Raw genomic sequence first — 18,465 nt, forward strand, 5'->3', positions numbered from 1 at the left:
GAGTGGGCAGGACACCCCGCGCCCCTCCGGAGCTCGGCATCCCCAGCCCCAGCACAGCTCCTGCCCACACGTGGGACTAGGCTGGCGGCACCAGCCCCAGCGGGGCTCACAGCACTGCGGTGCTGCCACCATCCCCTCGGGACCCCCCAGAGAGGACAGGGACCCCTCTTGGGCCAGGGCACCACGCAGGACCAGCCAAGGTGAGAGGCAGCGGCGGGAGGAAGGTGGCGGTGGCCGTGGCGTTGCCGTGTGCCGTGGCACGGGTCACTCAGCCGGGCGTCCAATGCAGTCTTGGGCAGGCAGGTGCTCCCCGAGGGTGGCAAGTGGCTGGCACCAGTCAGTGCATCCCCTTGGGGACCAGCCAGTGGGAATGGAGGCTGGGACATGGCCAAGCCAGTGGCAAAGGCACCATGGGGCACCATGGGCTTGCTGTCACGGCGACCCATTCAGAGCCTGCTCTGCAATTAAACCTTTCCATAACGAGTAATCAGCCCCGAGGATGTTTTATTTGCAGCATTTCAGTCCTCTGTTTGCTGGGTGGTTTTGCTCATTCCGGGATCAGCAGCTCACATCCAACCCCACGGGCTCTCCAGGTGCTGCTGATTGTTTGCAGCGCGGAGGCTCCGTGGGCACGGAGCATCCCCCATCCCTGCGCTGGAGCATCCCCAGGCACCGAGGCCGAGGGGCCGTGGCAGCTCTGGGGGGCTCGGGGGCTCTGCTGGGCCTTGCCTGGCGCAGGCAGGAAAGCGGAGCCGGCTGAGTCACCGGTGTGAACAATGCTGGCCCCGTGCCCCGCTTCCCCTCACACCCCCACCCCGCTCCTCCGGCACGGGGCTCCGGCCACAGCCCCCTGCCCACCCCGGCACCTGCCCGTGGGTCAGGGACACGGCTGGGACAGAACAAGGGCAGGGTTTGGGTGCACCGTGGGTGCTGCACCCGTTGTGCCGGCTCACCGTGGGTGGGAACTACACTGGGGTCCCTGTCCCCAAAATGGGCACATGCCAGGCACGGGCACGCAGCGATAAGGCGCCGGGATAAGGCGGCACGGCCGCGGGGCTCGGCGGGCACCGCGCTCCGGAAGGCTGCAGCCAGCGAGCCGTGCAGATTGCTGCGGGCTGGCCGGGCAGCCCGTTAGGCTTTTGGCAGGAGAAATGTTTATTTTGTTGGCCAAATATCTCTGCAAACTTCCTGATTTCCTTGCGGCCAGCGAGGCAGCGATAGGGCTGGCGAGGCCGTTGCCGGCCGCGCTCTCTGGCCTCGGCACCGAGAGCTGTTATCTCCGAGGCACAGCGGGCAGGGAAGAGGTGGAGAAAGGGAAATGAAATACAACAGAGGTGGCACATTTTTTGCTCTTGATAACAAGCCCTGCTTTTAGCCTGGGAACTTGGAAACGATGCAGGTGGCCAGAGACAGCCACAGCGTCCTCCGCTGCCGTGGCGCATCTGGACCTCGTAACGAATCCCAGACCTCACCCAGCACAGGGCCGTGGCTCCCCATGGCATGGCCTGGCACAGCACAGACTGGCACCGGCCTCCACATGGCCAGAGCCCCAGGCTGGGGGATTTTGGTGCTGGGAAGGTTCTGAAAGCAGCCCCAGGACTTGGGTGTCCATCCAAGCCGCTGCCGGAGTGAAGGCAGGCTCACACCGCCTCCCGCTAGCTCCCATTGATTTTTGTAGGGATGTGAGGTGTTGGAAGCACAGTGCCTGCTAATTAAATTCCCATCGTTACTAAAGAGCCCTGTGCAGCCTGTGGGGTGGGGAGGGCCAGGAAAGAGCTGCTCCCCGAGGTTAGGGTGGGAGAAGGGGAATGTGAAACTGTTGTGAACTCAAGGGCAGCTCAGGGGATTCTGTTCAGCATCTCCCGGTGAATTCCTGCTCGCCAAGGATGAGGCTGGCAGGACTTGCCACTGGCTGCTGCTCCCGTGGAGGTGCCAGCAGCATCTCCATGCACAACAAAACACCAGCTCCTGGAGTCAGGGCAGCACGTGGTCATCTCTGCTTTGTAATTAAAACACTTCCTAGGCTCTCCATGGCAAAGAAAAGCTGGAAGCTTGGCCCTCAGCAGCCCCCAAACCTTGAAGCACCCAGAGGAACGGTGCTGTATCCAAAAGTCTCCCATTTTTTAAGGCAAGCCGGTGATTTTCCGGAGCTGGCGGCGCAGGGTGAGCTGGATGATAAGCAGTAGGGGGTGGTTTCCCTTTGAATGCCACGAAGCAGGAACGAATCTGTCATCAAGGAAAACAGGATTTTAATTTTTTTTTTCTTTTAATGGAAGATGCACTTTTTTATTTTCAATGTGGAAGTGGTGGGAAAGCCGCAAAGCCACTGGATCTGCTTCAACAGCCAGCGGGGCTGCTCCTTCCAGCCCAGTGGCTACAGCGTGGGTGAGCCCCAGTCTGGGGACCCCCAGGAGTGGTCACGGAGGGAAGCCAGGCACAAACGAACCCCCTTCCTTGGGAAAGGCTGGCGCACGGCGCTTCCTGCCCAGCAGATGTCCCCGGGCGGATGCAGCTGCGGCGGGCGATAGCCGGCGGGCAGGCGAGCGTCTTCCCCGGCCGCTGGCTCCCCACCAGCCCCTTATCTCCCTACTGCATTCCCCGATGGATTAACGTGCAGGAAAATCCAGCGCCAGGGCTCCTGCTGCAAGCAAAGTGCCAAGGGAAGAGCGCCGGGGGCTGCAGCCTGGCTCCCGGTGCTCGCTCCGGGATGGATTTAGGGACTGAGATTTGGGCCACCACATCCGTGCTGGCAGCCGGGGCAGGGCGATGGGACCATCCGTGGCCACAGCGACCCCTCCCAGCCCTGCAGGGATGCTCCAAGCAGAGGGGGACTGGGGACCCCACAGCCGTGTGGGGCTTTGCATCCCTGCAGCTCGTGAGCAGCCGCCACACGTTGTCCCCAGGCTCTGCTTGTAGGGCACTGCCGGCACTGCCGCAGCTGGTGAGTACCCAGGGACGCTCTGCTCCCCGAGAGGGAACGGATAGAGACCGAGAGACCCAGACGGACAGACAGAGTGGCTGGGGATGCCACAGGAAACCTGTGGCACGCCGGGGCTGAGCGCCGGCACGGCTCGGTGCCTTCGCCTGCAGACATCGCCCTGTGGGAGCTGGCGGGGGCAGGGGAGGCACGGCCCAGGGTGCCCGCGGAGGGACAGGGGCTGAGTCACCGGCCTGGCGGGGGCCAAGGTGTGATAAACCAGCACCGTGGGCTTCTTAAAAATGCCTGAGGCTTGCGAAGAGGGAATGCAGCCGGAATAGCAATCAGCTCGTCCCGGCACCCTGGGAAGCACCAGGGCTGAGCCGGGAGAAGGGGACAGTGCATTGCCGTGGGGGGCACGGGGAGGGCAGTGGGTCGCCACTGATGGCTGGGCACTCCCAAGGTGTCAAAAGGGTCCCCAACACCGCGGTGGCTGCAAAGGCAAGAGGAGGCATCCAAGGGTGCCTTGGTGGCACTGTGAGCCCAGCACCCACCGCGTTGCCCCTGCCCACCTGCCCGGCCCCGATAGCAGGCGGGGGTGGTGTGCAGGGGCAGATATGGGGCCTGCATGGCACATGGTGGTGACCATTTCCTGTGAGGTTCTGGCGCCAGTTGCCTTCCTCTGCCCTCAGCGAGCACTTTATCTCCTGGCACGCACCAAGCCGAGGCCTCAGTGCTCCCCTTCTCCCCCAGGCTGTGCCTTGGGGTGTCCCTTCCCCTGGGGCAGGTCCTTGGCACTCTCCAAACCACTCCATGCAGCCTCTTGATGTGCACACCCAGCAGGGATGGAGGACATCACCCAGCACCGAGAGCACAAGTGATGGCTGACGGTGACACCCTCCCGTGGGGTGGGCAGGCAGGGATGGGCACCGGGCAGGATGCACGGCGCTGGGAGGTGCCACCTCCCCAAAACAAAGGGATCACGGATCACCGCAACGTGTGTGGCTCATCCCCGCACCGGGCTCACCACGCCATCAATCACTCGGCGTGACCGACACTGAGCCGTGACAGGAGTTTCCACCCTCTCCCACGGGTGGGAACGCACTGGGGCCCCATCCTGCCCCGGCTCCAGATTTGCCGGGGGAAGGATTGCCAGGCCCGGGTTGGGATGGATCCAGCCGGCTATCGGGCTCTGGCAGGAGCTTATCTCCGGGCCAGCCGTTAATTTCCCACCGCAGCGCAGCGGGGCCACCACCGGCTCTGCCGGAGCGGGGCTGGTCCCATGGCCTGCGCCCAGGCACCCAGGGAGCTGAGGGGTGGGGGGATGTTTCCCCGTAGGGAAGCCAGACCCCCCCTTTATCCCATCCATGGGACCCAGGCCTGTGGTGGATGGGTGGCCACGGAGCACACGGCAGTCCCAGGCTGGGGAGGGAGAGGGTTTGGGGCAGGAAAGGGTTAAGGCGGGGAAGTTTGCTCACTCTCAGCAATGATTTAAACCAGACAGAAAGGTTCTGTCATCCATCACGCTAACAGCCAGATCATTGTGTTTTAAAGTGTCTGTAATTGCAGCAATACAGAGACCGGGAGAAAGATAAAGGCTGGGAAGATGCAAATGCCGAGGGGAAGCACCAGCCCCTTGCACCCGGCGGGGAGAGACCCGGGGACAGCCCTGGGGACAGCCGGGGGCGACCCAGGCGTCCTCCTGCCTAGTGATGGCACGGGGTGGGTGATGGGGCGTCTTTGGTGGGGTGGGAGCACCCACAAAACAGCACAGGAGTACAAAGTCAGTGACAGGGAGGGGCAGAGAAGGGTCTGAGTGGGTGCTGGACTCCAAATATTGTCTAAAAATTACATTTATCTTCCTCATTATCCCTGGATTAGCACAAAGTGGCTCTTCTTTCCCCATCTCCTTCGGGATCCAGGGGATCCCAGGGACACGGTACAAAGGAGGGTGAGAAGTCGCCCGAAGCCTGCGAGGAGGTGGCCACGGCCACGACCACGACCACGGCCACGGGTGGCCGGGCTTTGTCCCAGCATCCCAGGCCACGTGCAAAGCCACCAGCAGGGAATTATTAACATTCAGCTGAACCCCGCCGAATAAAGCGAGCTAACACAAATGTTTATTTTCACAGTAGTGAATTATGACTTCAATAGACCAAAATTACAGGCTGCGTGCGTGGAATGGGAACGCAGCAGCCCCTGCCACCCAAACGCCGCCGGGGGGACGCGGTGGCTCTGCCCCCCCTGCTGTCCCGTGGGGTGACAGTGCCGCCTGCCCATCCTGACGGTGCGTGAGCAGCTCCTGGGGCAAGAGGTGCCAGGGCAGGGGGTGTTTGATGGTGTCCTTCACCTGCACCCCAAATTAACCAGGAGCCGAAGAGGTGGCGACTCTTCCCGGCAGGTCCCTGTGATGTGTTTGTGGCAGGGGGCTGGCAGGTCAGTGGGGATGGCTTTGGTCACCGCTGGGCTCATGGCACGGCACCAGCTGGGCACTCATGGCATCAGCTGGGCACTCACAGAAGGGTTTTGTGAGGTATTCGAGGTTTGCACTTGGGTGTGTGACATAGGTGGCTCGGCTGAGAGCACGGTCAGCCCTGTGGGCAGGTCCCTGCTCTCCCAGTGAGTGGCCAGATCCTGAAGGAGCCCTGTCCTGGCAGCCCAGAACTTTGGGAACAGTTTTGGGCTGCCTCGCTGATGCTGGGGGTCTGCGGCACCTCGACCTGCGGGGTCTGTGCTGGGAACCACATGTCCAAACGCACGTCCAAGTGCACGTGTCCCGAAGCACACGTGGCGCTGGCATCTGCATGTGCCAGCCGGTGCCACCCCTACGGAGCTGGGGTGTGGTGAGGTAGCCGTGCAGCTGTGCAGGGGTGGATTTCCCTCCCATGCTCCTGTGCCAGTGGGGCCGTGGCACCTGCACGAGGCTCCTGGGGAAAGGACCCTGTGGGAATGAGGGCAGCAGGACCTTGGAGAACCACAGGCCCTCTGGGAGCCCTCTGGGAGCCCTCTGGGAGCCCTCTGGGAGCCCTCTGGGAGCAAGGGATGGAAAACTGGAGCTGGAGGCCAGGATGGCTGTGAGAGGCTGGAGGGGCTGGGTCGGGATTCTGCAGCACCTCCTGCTGTGACCCCATCAGTGGGGGGAGCTTGGCTGTGCAGTGACCACGCCGTGGTCATTTGGTGACCGTGTGGTGGCCCCATAGCGGCCGTGTGATGGCCATTTACTGGCCATAGAATGGTCAGTTAGTGGCCTTGTGATGATCATTTACTACCTATAGAAAGGTCATTCAGTGGCCATGTGATTGGCATTTACTGGCCATGCAGTGGTCATGCAGAGGCCATATGATGGTCATTTACTGGCCACACAATAGTCATACAGTGGCCATCCAATGGTCACACCGAAGCCACGTCATGTTCATTTACTGAGTGCCATGCAACTGGCACTCAGTAGCCATGCAAAAGTCATGTACTGGCCACAGAATGGCCATTTACTGGCCATGCAATGGCCACACAGAGGCCATGCAGCAGCTGTGCAGTGGCCATGCCAGGGCCGTGCAGTGCCCTCACAGTGCCCACACAGCGTCCATGCCTCAGCCATGCCAGGGCCACGCTCTGGCTGTCCAGTGGCCACGCAGCTGTTCCGTGCCCCCCAACCCTCATTGTGCAACAGCCGAGCCGGGTGACCCCGCCTGGCAGAGCTGCCGCGCTCCCAATCCCTGGGAAGCGGGCAAGGATGAGTAATACAGCCGGCACAGGGCAGCGGCAGAGGGAAGCAGCTGCCAGGCACAGTAATTACACACAGAGGCAGGGCCGGGCTTGCAGGGAAATTCACAGGGAAATTGGCGGGGATTGTGTTCCCGCTGCACGGGCAAGCAGCAGCGCTGTAGCAGGGCTTGGGGAGGGAAAATTTGAATGCTGTCCCCCAGCTGGCACGGGGCACACGGGAAGGGTGTGCCAGGCAGCCGGGTGTGCCAGGCAGCCAGGTGTGCACCGCTGCCCGGCACCACTGTCGGGGAGGGTCCCACCGGCATTCCCAGCACGCAGCTGCCCTTGGAGTCCCACCGAGGCCCAGCAGGGTGGGGGGCACTCCAAGGCCAGGCTGGGATGGGCATGTGGGACGTTGAGGGCTGTGCCTGTGGTCTTGTGGCTGCTCCAGTGCAACCCCAGCCCTTGGGCCCCTGGAGAGGGAAGCTGAGCACAGCTCCATCCCCCTGCAGCCCCCTAGCCCCCTGCAGACACCCCCACCCTGCTCCAACCCCTCAACCCTTCCCATGGCCCCAGACAAGTCCTGGCCCATTCCCTTGCAGTCCCCCTACCTCCCCCAAAAAAACTCCCCGCTCCTTGCAGCTCCCCAAAACACGTTACCACCCCCCCATGCAGCCCCCCACTCTCAGCTTTGCAACCCTCAATCTTTCACACCCCCAACTCTGAAGGTTTTGCAAACCCCAGTCCCTGCAGCCCCCAGGCCCCGCACACTGCCTTGCATGGCCTTCCAGTCCCCATAGCGTCAGCAGGTCCCATGCACCCCCTAAAGCCCTGGGGAGCCCCATGTCCCCGTGCAGACCCCCGGTGTCACGCAGCTCCGTGTCCCACTCAGTCCCCCGGTGCCGTGCAGCCCCTCGGTGCCGTGCAGACTCCCTTGTGCCGCACAGCCCGGTATCCCCGTCCATGCCACCCCGTTCCCCTCGCGACGCCGCCCATTCCCATTCCCATTCCCATTCCCATTCCCATTCCCATTCCCATTCCCATTCCCACTCCCCATCCCCGTCCATCCCATCCCGGGGGTCCCGCTCCGGTGGCGGTGGCGGCGGGGCGCCCCCTGGCGGGCGCGGCGCGGCCCGGTCTAAGGCAGCGGCGCGGGCGGGCCCCGCTCACTCCGGGCCGGGCGGGCGGCGCGGCGGCAGCGGCGGCGCGGCGGGGGCCCGGCCGGGCACGGAGCGCGGCCGCGGGCGCCCCACGGCCGCGACGCGGCGCCGGGAGGATGCGCCGCCGGGCAGCGCGCAGGGGGTGAAGCGGCCCCGCGGATTTACCGCGGCTTCTCCGCCTTCCCCCGCTTCTCCGGTGCCCCCCCTGCGGGGGGAGGGGAAGCGCCCCGACCCCCGGAGCTGGCGGCGAGCGGCGGCCCCGGGCGCGGCGAGCGGCGGCGGGCAGGTGCCGGGGGCAGCCGCCGCCGCGGGGCCGCGCTCCGCCAGAGCCGGCCTTAAGCGGGCCGGGGCCGCCGCCACCGGGGGCCGCTGCCGGCTCTGCCCCCTCCTGCCGGCCCCGCTGGCCCCTGCCTTGGGACTTACCTCACGTCTCCGCCACACCTCAGGACGGTAAGTGCCGTCCGCCAGCGGGGACGGGGACGGGGAGGCTGCCGGTGCTCGCGGAGGCTCCCGTGAAAGCGGAGCTTGGAATGCTCCCCGTGTTCGGGGGCTGCTCCCGGTGCATAGGGGAATCGGAGGCTCCCGGTGCCCAGGGAGGCTCGCAGGGAAGAGGGGCTGTGGGGTACTGCTGGTGTTCGGAGGATGCTCCCGGTGCGTCGGGGAATCGGAGGCTCCCGGTGCCCGGGAAGGCTCCTGTGGAAAAGGGGCCGGGAACGCTCGGGGGATGCTCCCGGAGCGAAGGAGTCGGGGAGGCTCCCGGTGCCCGGGGGACGCTCCTGTTGTGCAGGAGTCCGAGATGCTCTCGGTACCCGGGGGAAGCTCCCGGTGTCGGAGAAGCTGCCGGTGCGCAGGGCAGTGAGAGCCTCCCGGTGCCCGGGGGACGCTCCCGGTGCCCGGAGGATGCTCCCGCTGTCGGGGCGGCTGCCGGTGCGCAGGGGACGGGGATGCTCCGAGTGCCCGAGCCAGTGCGGTGCCTGCAGCAGCGGAGCGGAGCGGGGCGAGCGGGGGCACAGCCGGGGCGAGCGGGCGCAGGGCTCGGAGCGGCTCCGCGGCGGAGGCAGCGCGGAGCGGGATCGCCGCGCCCGTGGGCCCCGCTCCCACGCACCGCGCTGCCGCGGCGGCGGCGGAGGGGTGCAGACCCCTCTTCCCTGCACTCCCGGGGCTCTTCCTGCTCTCCGTCCTCGTCCCCGGTCGCCGCTTCCCCAGCGCCAGGGCGGCGTGGGGCGGCACAGCGTCCCCGGGAACCCACGCGAGTTTGTGCCCACCCCCCAGCAGACCCCCCCGGTTGCGGCTCCCGATTCCTGCCCAGCCGCCCGACTCTTTGTCATCCCTGCATCCCTCCTGTCTGCCCGCCAAGCAGCCAGCTCCGCATCCCGCTCCGGCTGCTGTGGAATGGAGCTGGAGCCGCGTTTGGTGGCGAGGAGGAGCTGACCCACTTGGGAGAGTTTGCGGGAGGAATCCCAGGGCTGCCGTGGGAAGTTCCAGCCACCTTCGTTCTGTGTTTATGTGCGAGGACACGGGTCCGTGGCGGGGACACGGGGCTGTGGTGGGAACACTCGCAGAGTCCTCGCGTGTGCCAGGGGATGTTTGTTTGGACGTGGATTTGGGAAGGAAGGCTGGCTCGGGAGCTTCCAGCGCTGCCGTTCATCACCGCCTGCTCTTGCTTTCCCTTTGGATTACGTTAAGCTGGGCAGCCCGGCTTTGCCAAGGGAATGCTGCCGGCGCAGCGATGGAGCGAGGCTGGCCCCACGCTCCTCCGTGGCTCCTCCGCGACACTGAGCCGGAGCAAATCAGCTCTTCCCGTCATTCCCTCGCCGCTGGATGGTGCCTTCGGATACCGCAGAGCGTTTCTCTAGTTAAACACACCTTTTCTTGGAATTCTTTTTTTTCCCTCTATTAGCCAAGAAAAACTTTGCAACTTTTCTTCGCTGTCGGAGAGGAGCCACTGCCGCTGCTGGGTTTCATTTTGTTTTTTTAATTCGAGGTCACGTGTGCGTTGACAGTGTCTTTGATTCCAAGCGATGGTCTCGTCTCCAGCTTAGGAAGAGCTTTTGAGCTCTTCCCTCTGTTGTTTTCTCTCTGTTCAGGAACAAAGAGATTTTTTCTGCCTTTAATTAAAAGGAATATTAATTCCCTGCTCCTTTGTCGAGCGACTTGAAGACACTCTGCGAACATCCGCCTGCTCGGCGCCACGGTGGGGTGAGCTCTGCTGTGGTACAGGGCATGGAGAAATGGGGGAACCATCCCGAAATCCCACAGCAAACACGGAGCAGCAGCCGGGGAGGATGCTGACAGCCACGGTCCTCGGGTGAGGAGCCCCATGGAGCTGAGCTGCAGCCTGGGGTGGGCTCTTGGATCCCCGGAGGTTTGTGAGGCAGGTCCCTGTGCTGAGTTTCCACACAGGGAGAAATTCCGTGGCTGGGGAGGCGAGTGGAGGTGAACTTGGCTGTGCCAAGGGGGTTTTCCCTGCTGGCTGCCTCCCACGCTGGCAGGTAAGGTTTTACCCAGGAACAGATAGGTGTTGGATGTGTTTTGTTTGGAAAACCTGAGTGCAGGTGTTGGTTTGTAGGGGGAAAAGCCAGGACACGGTGGGGGAGAGGCTGTTCCCCCGTGGCTCTGGGTGCTGGCGTGGGGTGGGTGCCAGGTTTGGGCAGTGGGGAGGCCTCGTGTGGGTGCAGGATTTGCATCTTACATCGGGAACTTCCAGGCTGCAGGATGGGAAAATATTCTGGTGCTCAGCCCCACTTCAGGGGTGGGCTGCTGCGGGCAGGAGTGGGCTCTGGCAGGTCCCACAGGGAACCTGGGGCTGGCACGTCTCTGCCAAAGTCCCTTCCTGGAATTCTGCTTCTGAGCCATGGATATTTGCATGCAGGATCCCCAGGCAGGATCCAGGTGTTGTGGCTGGGCCATGGAAATGGGGTCTCGTGGACAGGGGGTCTCGGCTCCGCTCGCTGCCAGCAGTCGCCGTAAATCCCTGGTGAGGTCTGGGGGCACTTTGGCTCTGCCCGTGGTTGTGCACGGTCCCCTGTCCCGCAGCCACCTCGGGAAGGTGTCTGGGTGCTGTGGGACCCCCGGGGAGGAGAGGCACCCCATAAATATCTGTTATTATATCTCTTAGTGGGAATCAGTGGACTGGCAGCGAGTCAACCAGGAAGTGCAGGGCTGCCTGGGAGTGCTGGCAGTGGGGCAGGAGCTGGCTCCCTGCTAGGGGGACACACAAATCTCCCCCACCAGCACTGATCCTCTCCAGCCCCCGGCCAGACCGGCACGGGCACAGTGAGCACAAGGTTTGGGGCAGATCAGGGCCGGGTGCCACGAACGGGGCTGGGAGGGACCAGGGACAGCCCCTGGGTTAAACTGGGCTTAATCGCTGCTGCTGGGGCTGGGGGGATGTGGTCGGTGCTGCAGCCTGACCTGTGCTTTCCAAGCTGGATCTCACGTGGGAGATGGATTTAGCTGCCCATCAGGATGGGGACGATGGGAATCCCCAAGCTGGGATCAATCCTCACCAGCCAGAGGCAAGAATGGGCTGGTGGCACAGAGGACACCCCCCTGCCCGGCTGGCCCGGCCTTAGTGCTGTTGCCCTCTTTGGGGCTGTTTTTAGATTTCCTGAAGCTGTTTTCTGCCGTCCCTCCCGCTGTGCTCAGGCTCCCCAGGGGGAACCCCACCTTGACAAACCCACAGCTTTCCTTCGGAAGATGCTGACCAATGGTTCCAGAAAACATCCAAGGGATTTCCTGTTTATTTCGCAAAATTCTCATTAATATTTTTTCCTGTGTTCTTTGATTCAATTTCACATGGGCAAAATCGCCTTGAAATGGAGCCCGTGGTTCAAAAATAGACAAAGAGTCGGTGAGGCGGCAGCCTGGAGGCTGTGGGAGAGCGCGGCCGGATCCGGCACCCCCTCGGAGCCGGTACCAGGCTGGCGCCTGCGGGGCAGGATCTGGCACGGGGTCCCTGGGGAGCCGGCGGCGCCTCGGCGTTCCCACGCTGCAGGGAGCTCTCCGGGAGCTCCCCGCCGGAGCTGGGGTTTGCAGGGGGAGGTTTCCCTTCTCCAGCCCATCTCTGCCTCCAGGATGCCGCGAATCCCCCGCGTGTGCCGCTTGTCCCTGCTCCAGCCGCCAAGGCCACCTTTGGGCAGGAGCATCCCCGTGCACATGGCTGCGGACATCCCCGACCGGGGCGCTGGGCTGGTTTTGGGGTGCCCCTTTGGCACCCTTTGCTTTGGGGGATGGTGCAGAGAGTGGTGCAGCCCAGGCGCGGGTGTTTCCTGGGTGGGGGCAGCTCCGGCAGGGTCAGCCGCAGCCCTGCTCCTCTCCAGGTGTTCCGGGCTGCCCGCGGCACTGTTTACTCCTGGTGTTTAGCCAGGATATTTAATTTCCAGGAGTGTAAGGCAGCTGGGGAGCAGCAGGGTGTGCGCGCCCACCTCCCCGTGCCACCCCGGTGGGACGAACCCGACAGTGGCAGCGGGCACGACCCTGCGGCGGCGTTTGCAGCAGGTACTGTGCCCTGGCTGGGTGCTGCTGGCCCATAGGTCGGGGGGCCCCCCCAAAGTGACCCTGTGCATGGGGGACCCCTCCTCCCAGCCCGTCCCCCCGCCAGCAGCCACGTCGCCGCCAGCCGCTGTTGACTCACAGGCTCCGCCGCCGAGTCCCGGGGCTGAGCCCGAGATGCTTTTACAGGCAGGGCTGAAATGCACAAAATGTTCGACTTGTAAAATATGTAGCGTGAGAAAATAGCCTTTTCTGCTCTCCTCCTCCTCCTGCCGCCGCTCCCCTGCCCCATCTGCTCGCTTGGAAAGCTTCCCGCAGCCGGGGGGGCCGGCGGCGCCCGGGGTCCCTCGCCAGGGATGTCACCCACCCCGCGCAGCCGTGCCCGTGCCGAGGGGCCACCCCTCCGTGCCAGGAGGGCAGCGCGGGCACCTCGAGGATGCGCTCGGTCCATGCGGATCCTCGCTCCCCTCGCCATCCCAAAGTTTCTCTCCCGTGGACGCGTTTAGAGAGCGAGCGCGGGGCTGGCACCGGGAATGCCAGCGGGGCTGTGCCGCCCGGCGCGGGGGATGACGCAGGCGGAGCTGGGGCATCCCATGGCGCTTGGGGTTTCCAAAACCTCTCCAGAGGGTCCCGGGAAATCCCCCTGCGAGGCGCCCCGGCAGCCCCGGGAGGGAACAGCCACGCCAGAGCTGGCCACGAGCCACGGTTTTCACCTTAATCCATCATTATCTGGGCACATTTCGGATCCTTGCCAAGAGCAAGGTGGGAAGGGGGGGTGTAAGCATGCTTTCCCTATTCCCCTGCCATCCTTTTTGCTGCCTGTGTGTAATTAACAGAGTAATTAAAAACAGGATGAGTTAATTGGTATTCATTTATGTGGCAGATGTTTTTAATTGAGATACGAAACAATTTACCTGTTTACATAAACAATAGCAAATGAAGGCTTGTAAAACAGAGAGGGCGCCTTTTTTTTTTTGGCTTTTTTGTTGTTGTTTCGAGGAAAAATCAAACCCATCCCCCACCCCCGGCCACGCCAGCTCGGGGCGAGCGGGAGCTGCTGGCACTGCCTTGGTGGCACCGAGCCAGCTGGTTTGGGTCCCTGGGTGGATGGTTTTGGCTTGAAAAGTGGGATTCTGGGGGCTTGGGTGCGTGGAGAGCCTGGCTGTGGGTGCAGATGTCTCGTGTGGAGCTGTGCTGTCACTGCCACGCTGCGGGAGGGGACTGGGGGGGCTTGGGGCCTGCTGGGAGTTGGTGCCCGTGGAGCATCTGCCCAGCAGCGCTGGCATTCCGGGGATGTGGGTGCAGGCAGTGTGCTCAGAAAGCAAAGCACATCGGGATGTACCTGAGCATGGTGCCATCTGCTTTACTGGAACTGTGCTGGTGGGAGGTGTCCCAGCTGGGCCAGGGGCACGGGACCTGTCTCAGGATGCCCGTGGGGAAGGTGGGGATGACCTGCAGGGGCTCCCCAGGACTGGAGCCGGCTGAACCTGGGTTCCTTTACAAATTGTGCAGAGAGTTTAGTTAATTGGATTCACTTTTAAAGAGCTTTGTTAGTGCAGATGAGTGCCGGGTGTGGATTGCTCCCTGCTAGGCTGGCTCCCCAAAATGAGCATCCAGGACACCCTGGTGGTGGGTGGGCAGCATCCCTCCAGCATCATCATGGAATGATGGAATGGTTTGGGTTGAGAGGGACCTTAAAACTCATCCAGTTCCACTGCTATGGGCAGGGACACCTTCCACTGTCCCAGGCTGCTCCAAGCCCCATTGTCCAGCCTGGCCTGGGACACTGCCAGGGATCCAGGGGCACAGCCCCAGCTGCTCTGGGCACCCTGTGCCAGGGCCTCCCCACCCTCACAGGGAAGAAATCCTTCCCAATATCCCACCTAAACCCACCTTCAGCATCCCACAGCTGCTCTCCTTACTCCTGCTCCAAGTGCAACTGGGAATGAGCCACCTCCAAGCTGCCCGCTGTCAGCTTTTCCCGATGTCACCACGGCCCCAGGGAGGAGATGAGGATGGGTGCGGGGGAGGAGGGAGCTGATCTCTGGGAAGGGATGAGGATGGGTGCGGGGGAGGAGGGAGCTGCCGGTGCCGTGAGGTCCCACCAGCTCTGCCGGGCTGCTGCACTGTCTGGCGCTGCTGCCCGGCCTCAGGCACTGCACGCTTCCAAACCTGCTCCAGCTGGGACAGCTCCGGCCCTGCCATCTTATCGGGGAGTTGTTGTTGGCCCCGCTGGCTGCGGCAGCTGAGGAGCAGGAATGCTTCCCTGCCTTTGTTTCGGAGGCAGCCTGGCTCGGGGAGACGTCGCCTCCAGCATCTGGATTTCATTTGTGGCCCTTTGGAGAGCATGAAGGATGCTGGGCGCTGAATTCCCCTTAACCCCTTCCTCGCCCGGGGAGCTCTGCCTGCAGGGAGCCGCAGCTTTCCAGTGGCCACATCCAGGGGCAGCTCCCTGCCTGCTCCATCCCCATCCCTGGGGAATGCAGAGCGGAGCAGCCAGCCCGTGTGCTCCGCACTCATCGGGCTCGTCCCGGAGCTGGCACATCCCACTTGCTGCCCGGGGAGGAGGCACAACCCCGGGCTTGTGGTGGCTGGATGGGCTCCCTGGGGCTGTGGGAAACGGCAAATGCCAGGCTGGGATGGCTGCCAGCCCCATCCCTCCGGCACTGGTCCTGTCCCTCCGGCTCCAGGCTGCAGGATGCCGTGTGCCCACTGGAATGCGTGGCTGTGTGACGGTGTCACCCCAGCAGGGACCCTGCCCGGGGGTTAAACCCTGCGGTGTGACAAATGGGGGGCTCGGGGTCACACAGGGGTGTGCGGGGGTCCAGCATCCGCCGGCCCCGGGAGGCAGGGTGGGGAACAGCCGCTCCCGCCAGCCCAGGAGAAAATACTAATCCTTTTATTTTTATATTATTACTTATTCATCTGGGCTGCACAGACCTAATGGAAACCAGATGGAGGAAAACAGACACGGCCCCGAGCGGCTGGGACAAATTACCCCAAAGAGAGAAAAAAATGGAGGGAAAAATAATTCCAGCGGAGTTGGAGTTGTGCTGGGGAATCGCTGTTTGGAGGTGCTGAGAGGAGGCTGCACTTTGCCCCCCCAAAACCCCTCATGGAGTTCATCCCATCCTGCAAAGGACCTGGGTTGGTGGCACAGCTATGGTTGGGTCCTCTGGGCCTTCCAAGCTCTTTATCCCATTGGGTTTGGGATCATTCCTCTGCCTGCCCAGCTATGTTTGGGTTGCAAACACCTTGGGGAAAATTTAAAACTTGGAGGAAAAAAAGGAAAACTCAAGAAAAACCAGAACCAGGCCCCATTTCCCCGAGTGCTTTCTCAGCTTCATGGAAACTTTCCTGCTGATGGGAAGCTGTGGAAAAGCCATGTCAGTGCCAGGATGAACGTACCCATGTTTTCCCCCTGGTGTGGGCATGGGTAGGGAGTCAGGGCAGTGAGGGGGACCAGAGCTGGGATGGGGATGCAGGCAGGGACCATTCCAGGGATGCAGGCAAGGATGGTGCCAGGGATGAAGGCAAGGATCGTGTGGGATCAAGGTGCTGCAGCTGTGACCCCTCACAGGGGCACACTCTGTGCACACTCACGGCTCAGCCTCTGCCCTTGGAGGTGGATCCTGCTCCGCTGAGTGACGGGGGAAGCCTGGAAGGCTGGACAAGCTTTGCCCAGAGATGGACATTTCCACGGAAAGGAAAATAAAAGGTGTTTTTCAAAACAAACCGTTTATTCTGGCAGGCCCTGTAAGGAAACTGAGGTTCTGGGGGGAGAGAAGCTGCATGTTCTTGGAATTTCTCCTACAAGGAATGGGAAACTGGAGCAAGCACATCCAGGCATCTGCAGGATCCCAGTGTGTCACGGATAGGGGTGGATATCCATGGTGCTGGAGCCACCCAGAAGGATGCTGTGGGTGACCAGCCGAGATTTTGGCTCTTACACCATCTCCTGGTGCTCTGCATGCCACTGGCTGCAGCATCTCTGTGGGGATGAGGCCCTGGTCTTATTTAGCCTGGCCAATGTGCTCCGGCCGGGTTCAATTAATCTCCCCACAGTTGCCCTGGATTAAGGGTGAATATTGGATTAGTGTTTATCAGCTGGGCTGGGGGGGACCGTGCTGGGGCGCAGGGGGGACCGCATGGCCGGGGGTGGCCGTGGCGGCCGCTTCCATCTTTGGCCGGAGCCGGCGGCAGCGCGGGCACAGTGACAGATCCCCGCAGCTGCCAGCACTTGTGGCCACCCGTCACCACCGGCGTGGCAGCCGCGGGGCCCAGAGCCTGCACCGGGGCCGTGCTCCGGCCGGAGGGGATGGTGCTGGCACGCTCCCCCCCGGGAATGCACTGCTGGGCGTTATTTGGGGTTGGGAGCGCAGGGAGGTGGGAGGGAGGCGGCGATGCCCAGTGGGGTGATGGCGATGGCCGGGAGCTCCGCGCTCCTTGGGTTGTAGGATCTGGCCTTGCAGGGCCTCTCAGGGCTGGGGGGGACAGTCACTGGTGGACACGTGGGTCCTGCCATTGCCACCAAGCACTGGCTGCAGTGATCCCACGATCCCTGCCTGGGGCTGTGCCAGCCCTGGGTGATGCTGCTGGGGATGGTGAGGGCAGCAGGAATTCCCAGGATGCGTCAGGGGTGATGTGACACAGCAGGGGTGGCACTGCAGGGGCAGAGCGGTGCCCACACCCGGTCCCTGCACTCTGTGTCCCTGCACAGGGCACTGTCCCCACTGCTGTGCAGGTGAACAGCAGGTCCATCACCCGCCCCACCACCCTGTGGCACACAGGACACCAGGCACCGTCCCCGTTGCCTGAGCTCTGCCATCCTACAGTGGCAGCGGAGATGCCCAGGCCAGCCTGAAGTCCTCAAGTGTCCCCTCTGTTTGCCAGGGAATCATGGCCCTGCCTGGCACACCCTGGTCACCACCCCGTGCCCTCTTCCCGCAGATAACGCGGAGACTCCGGCTGCCACCATGCCTGACTCTCCGGCCGATGTGAAGACGCAGGCCCGGTCCACGCCGCCCAGCATGCCCCCGCCGCCGCCGGCCGTCACGCAGGGAGCCACGCGCCACCCCTCCTTCACGCCAAGCACCAGTGAGTACCGCGCTGCCAGCCTGGGGCTGCCAGCCTGGGGCTGCCCGGCTCCCCTCGCCTCCACCTCACACGCGGCACCCGGGGCCAGCAGCGTCCGCAGAGCCCAGCGCGGTGCTGGCTGGGACGTGGGGTGACGTTGCCTGTCCTCGGGCTGGATGAGCTCCCTGGGTGCACATTCCCAAGGCATGGCTCATGCATGTTCCCGCGGGGAGCGCCGTGGCACTGGCCATGGCCAGCAGTGCCCTGCGAGGTCCCTGGGGACAGGGACACCCTGCTCTCCTGCCACCCGGTCACCAGTGCTGGCACAGAGGAGTGGCTGACTGGAGGATGGTGAGGGTTGGGGGAGTTCCTGTGGATCGGAGATGGCCCCGTGGTGGGTCCCAGGCGTGTGGGGACACATCTGTCCCTCTGCCTGTGGCACCCAGTGGTGGCAGGGTGCTGTCATGGCCAGCCACAGTGGCTGGGACCTCCTTGCCCTGCCCAGGCTGTGGCGTGGTGGCATCAGGGGACTCCAGGTGGGAGTCTCGGTCTCTGTAGTTGAACTGGGGACAGCCCAAGGTGGTGGCTGTACTGGAGGCACGTGGGCTCACTGCACACCCGCAGGGTTTGCGCCAGGGGTTGGTCACTGTGCCGCTGTCACCGTCCTGGCACATGGATGGACAGGGCACATGCAGGGTGGGATCCAGAAGAGCAGGGGACAAGGCTGGCCCCCTGACAGGAGTGGCAGTGGCCATTGTCAGTGGCTGTTCCAGCTCCACCGGGACGTGTCCCGGGCACATGTGTGTGCAAGGGTTTTGCTTGTGGCTGTTTCCTGCTTAGAAAAACCCCAGTGAGGAAGAAGAAACCCTAAACCAACCCCTGAGATGCAGCCCCTGACACCTGCAGCCCCCCAGCAGCGCTCCTGGACAGGCTCTCTAGAAATCAGCTCATGCTTGGCTGTGCTTGGAGGGGGTTTGGGTTTCAATCCCAGCGCTGTGGCTGACGTGGCAGCCCAGGTTTGGCTGGGTCTGGGATGCAGGACCAGGGGTGCAGGCAGCCTCTGTGCCATGGCTTGGCACAGAGCAGGATGCAGGACACAGGGCTAGGGGTGCAGGC

General features: G+C 63.3%; 1 protein-coding gene across 7 annotated transcripts in view; it reads left to right on the forward strand.

Moving 5' to 3' along the window:
* Positions 1 to 18,465, forward strand: part of CBFA2T3 (CBFA2/RUNX1 partner transcriptional co-repressor 3) — a 28,206-nt gene continuing 9,741 nt past the window's right edge. For 2 of the 7 annotated variants that reach the window (XM_039558099.1, XM_039558100.1), the window contains exons 1-2: positions 8,151 to 8,229; positions 17,224 to 17,370. In XM_039558099.1, coding sequence (XP_039414033.1) covers positions 17,250 to 17,370 — 121 coding nt within the window. In that variant the 5' untranslated portion in view covers positions 8,151 to 8,229; positions 17,224 to 17,249. Of the gene's footprint in view, positions 201 to 8,101; positions 8,230 to 9,087; positions 10,088 to 10,127; positions 10,272 to 17,223; positions 17,371 to 18,465 lie in introns of those variants that run through there. The other 5 variants (XM_039558102.1, XM_039558101.1, XM_039558104.1 and 2 more) reach the window with 5 other exon arrangements.

Source organism: Corvus cornix, chromosome 11 (genome assembly GCF_000738735.6).
Source record: "Corvus cornix cornix isolate S_Up_H32 chromosome 11, ASM73873v5, whole genome shotgun sequence".
Lineage (NCBI taxonomy): Eukaryota > Metazoa > Chordata > Aves > Passeriformes > Corvidae > Corvus > Corvus cornix.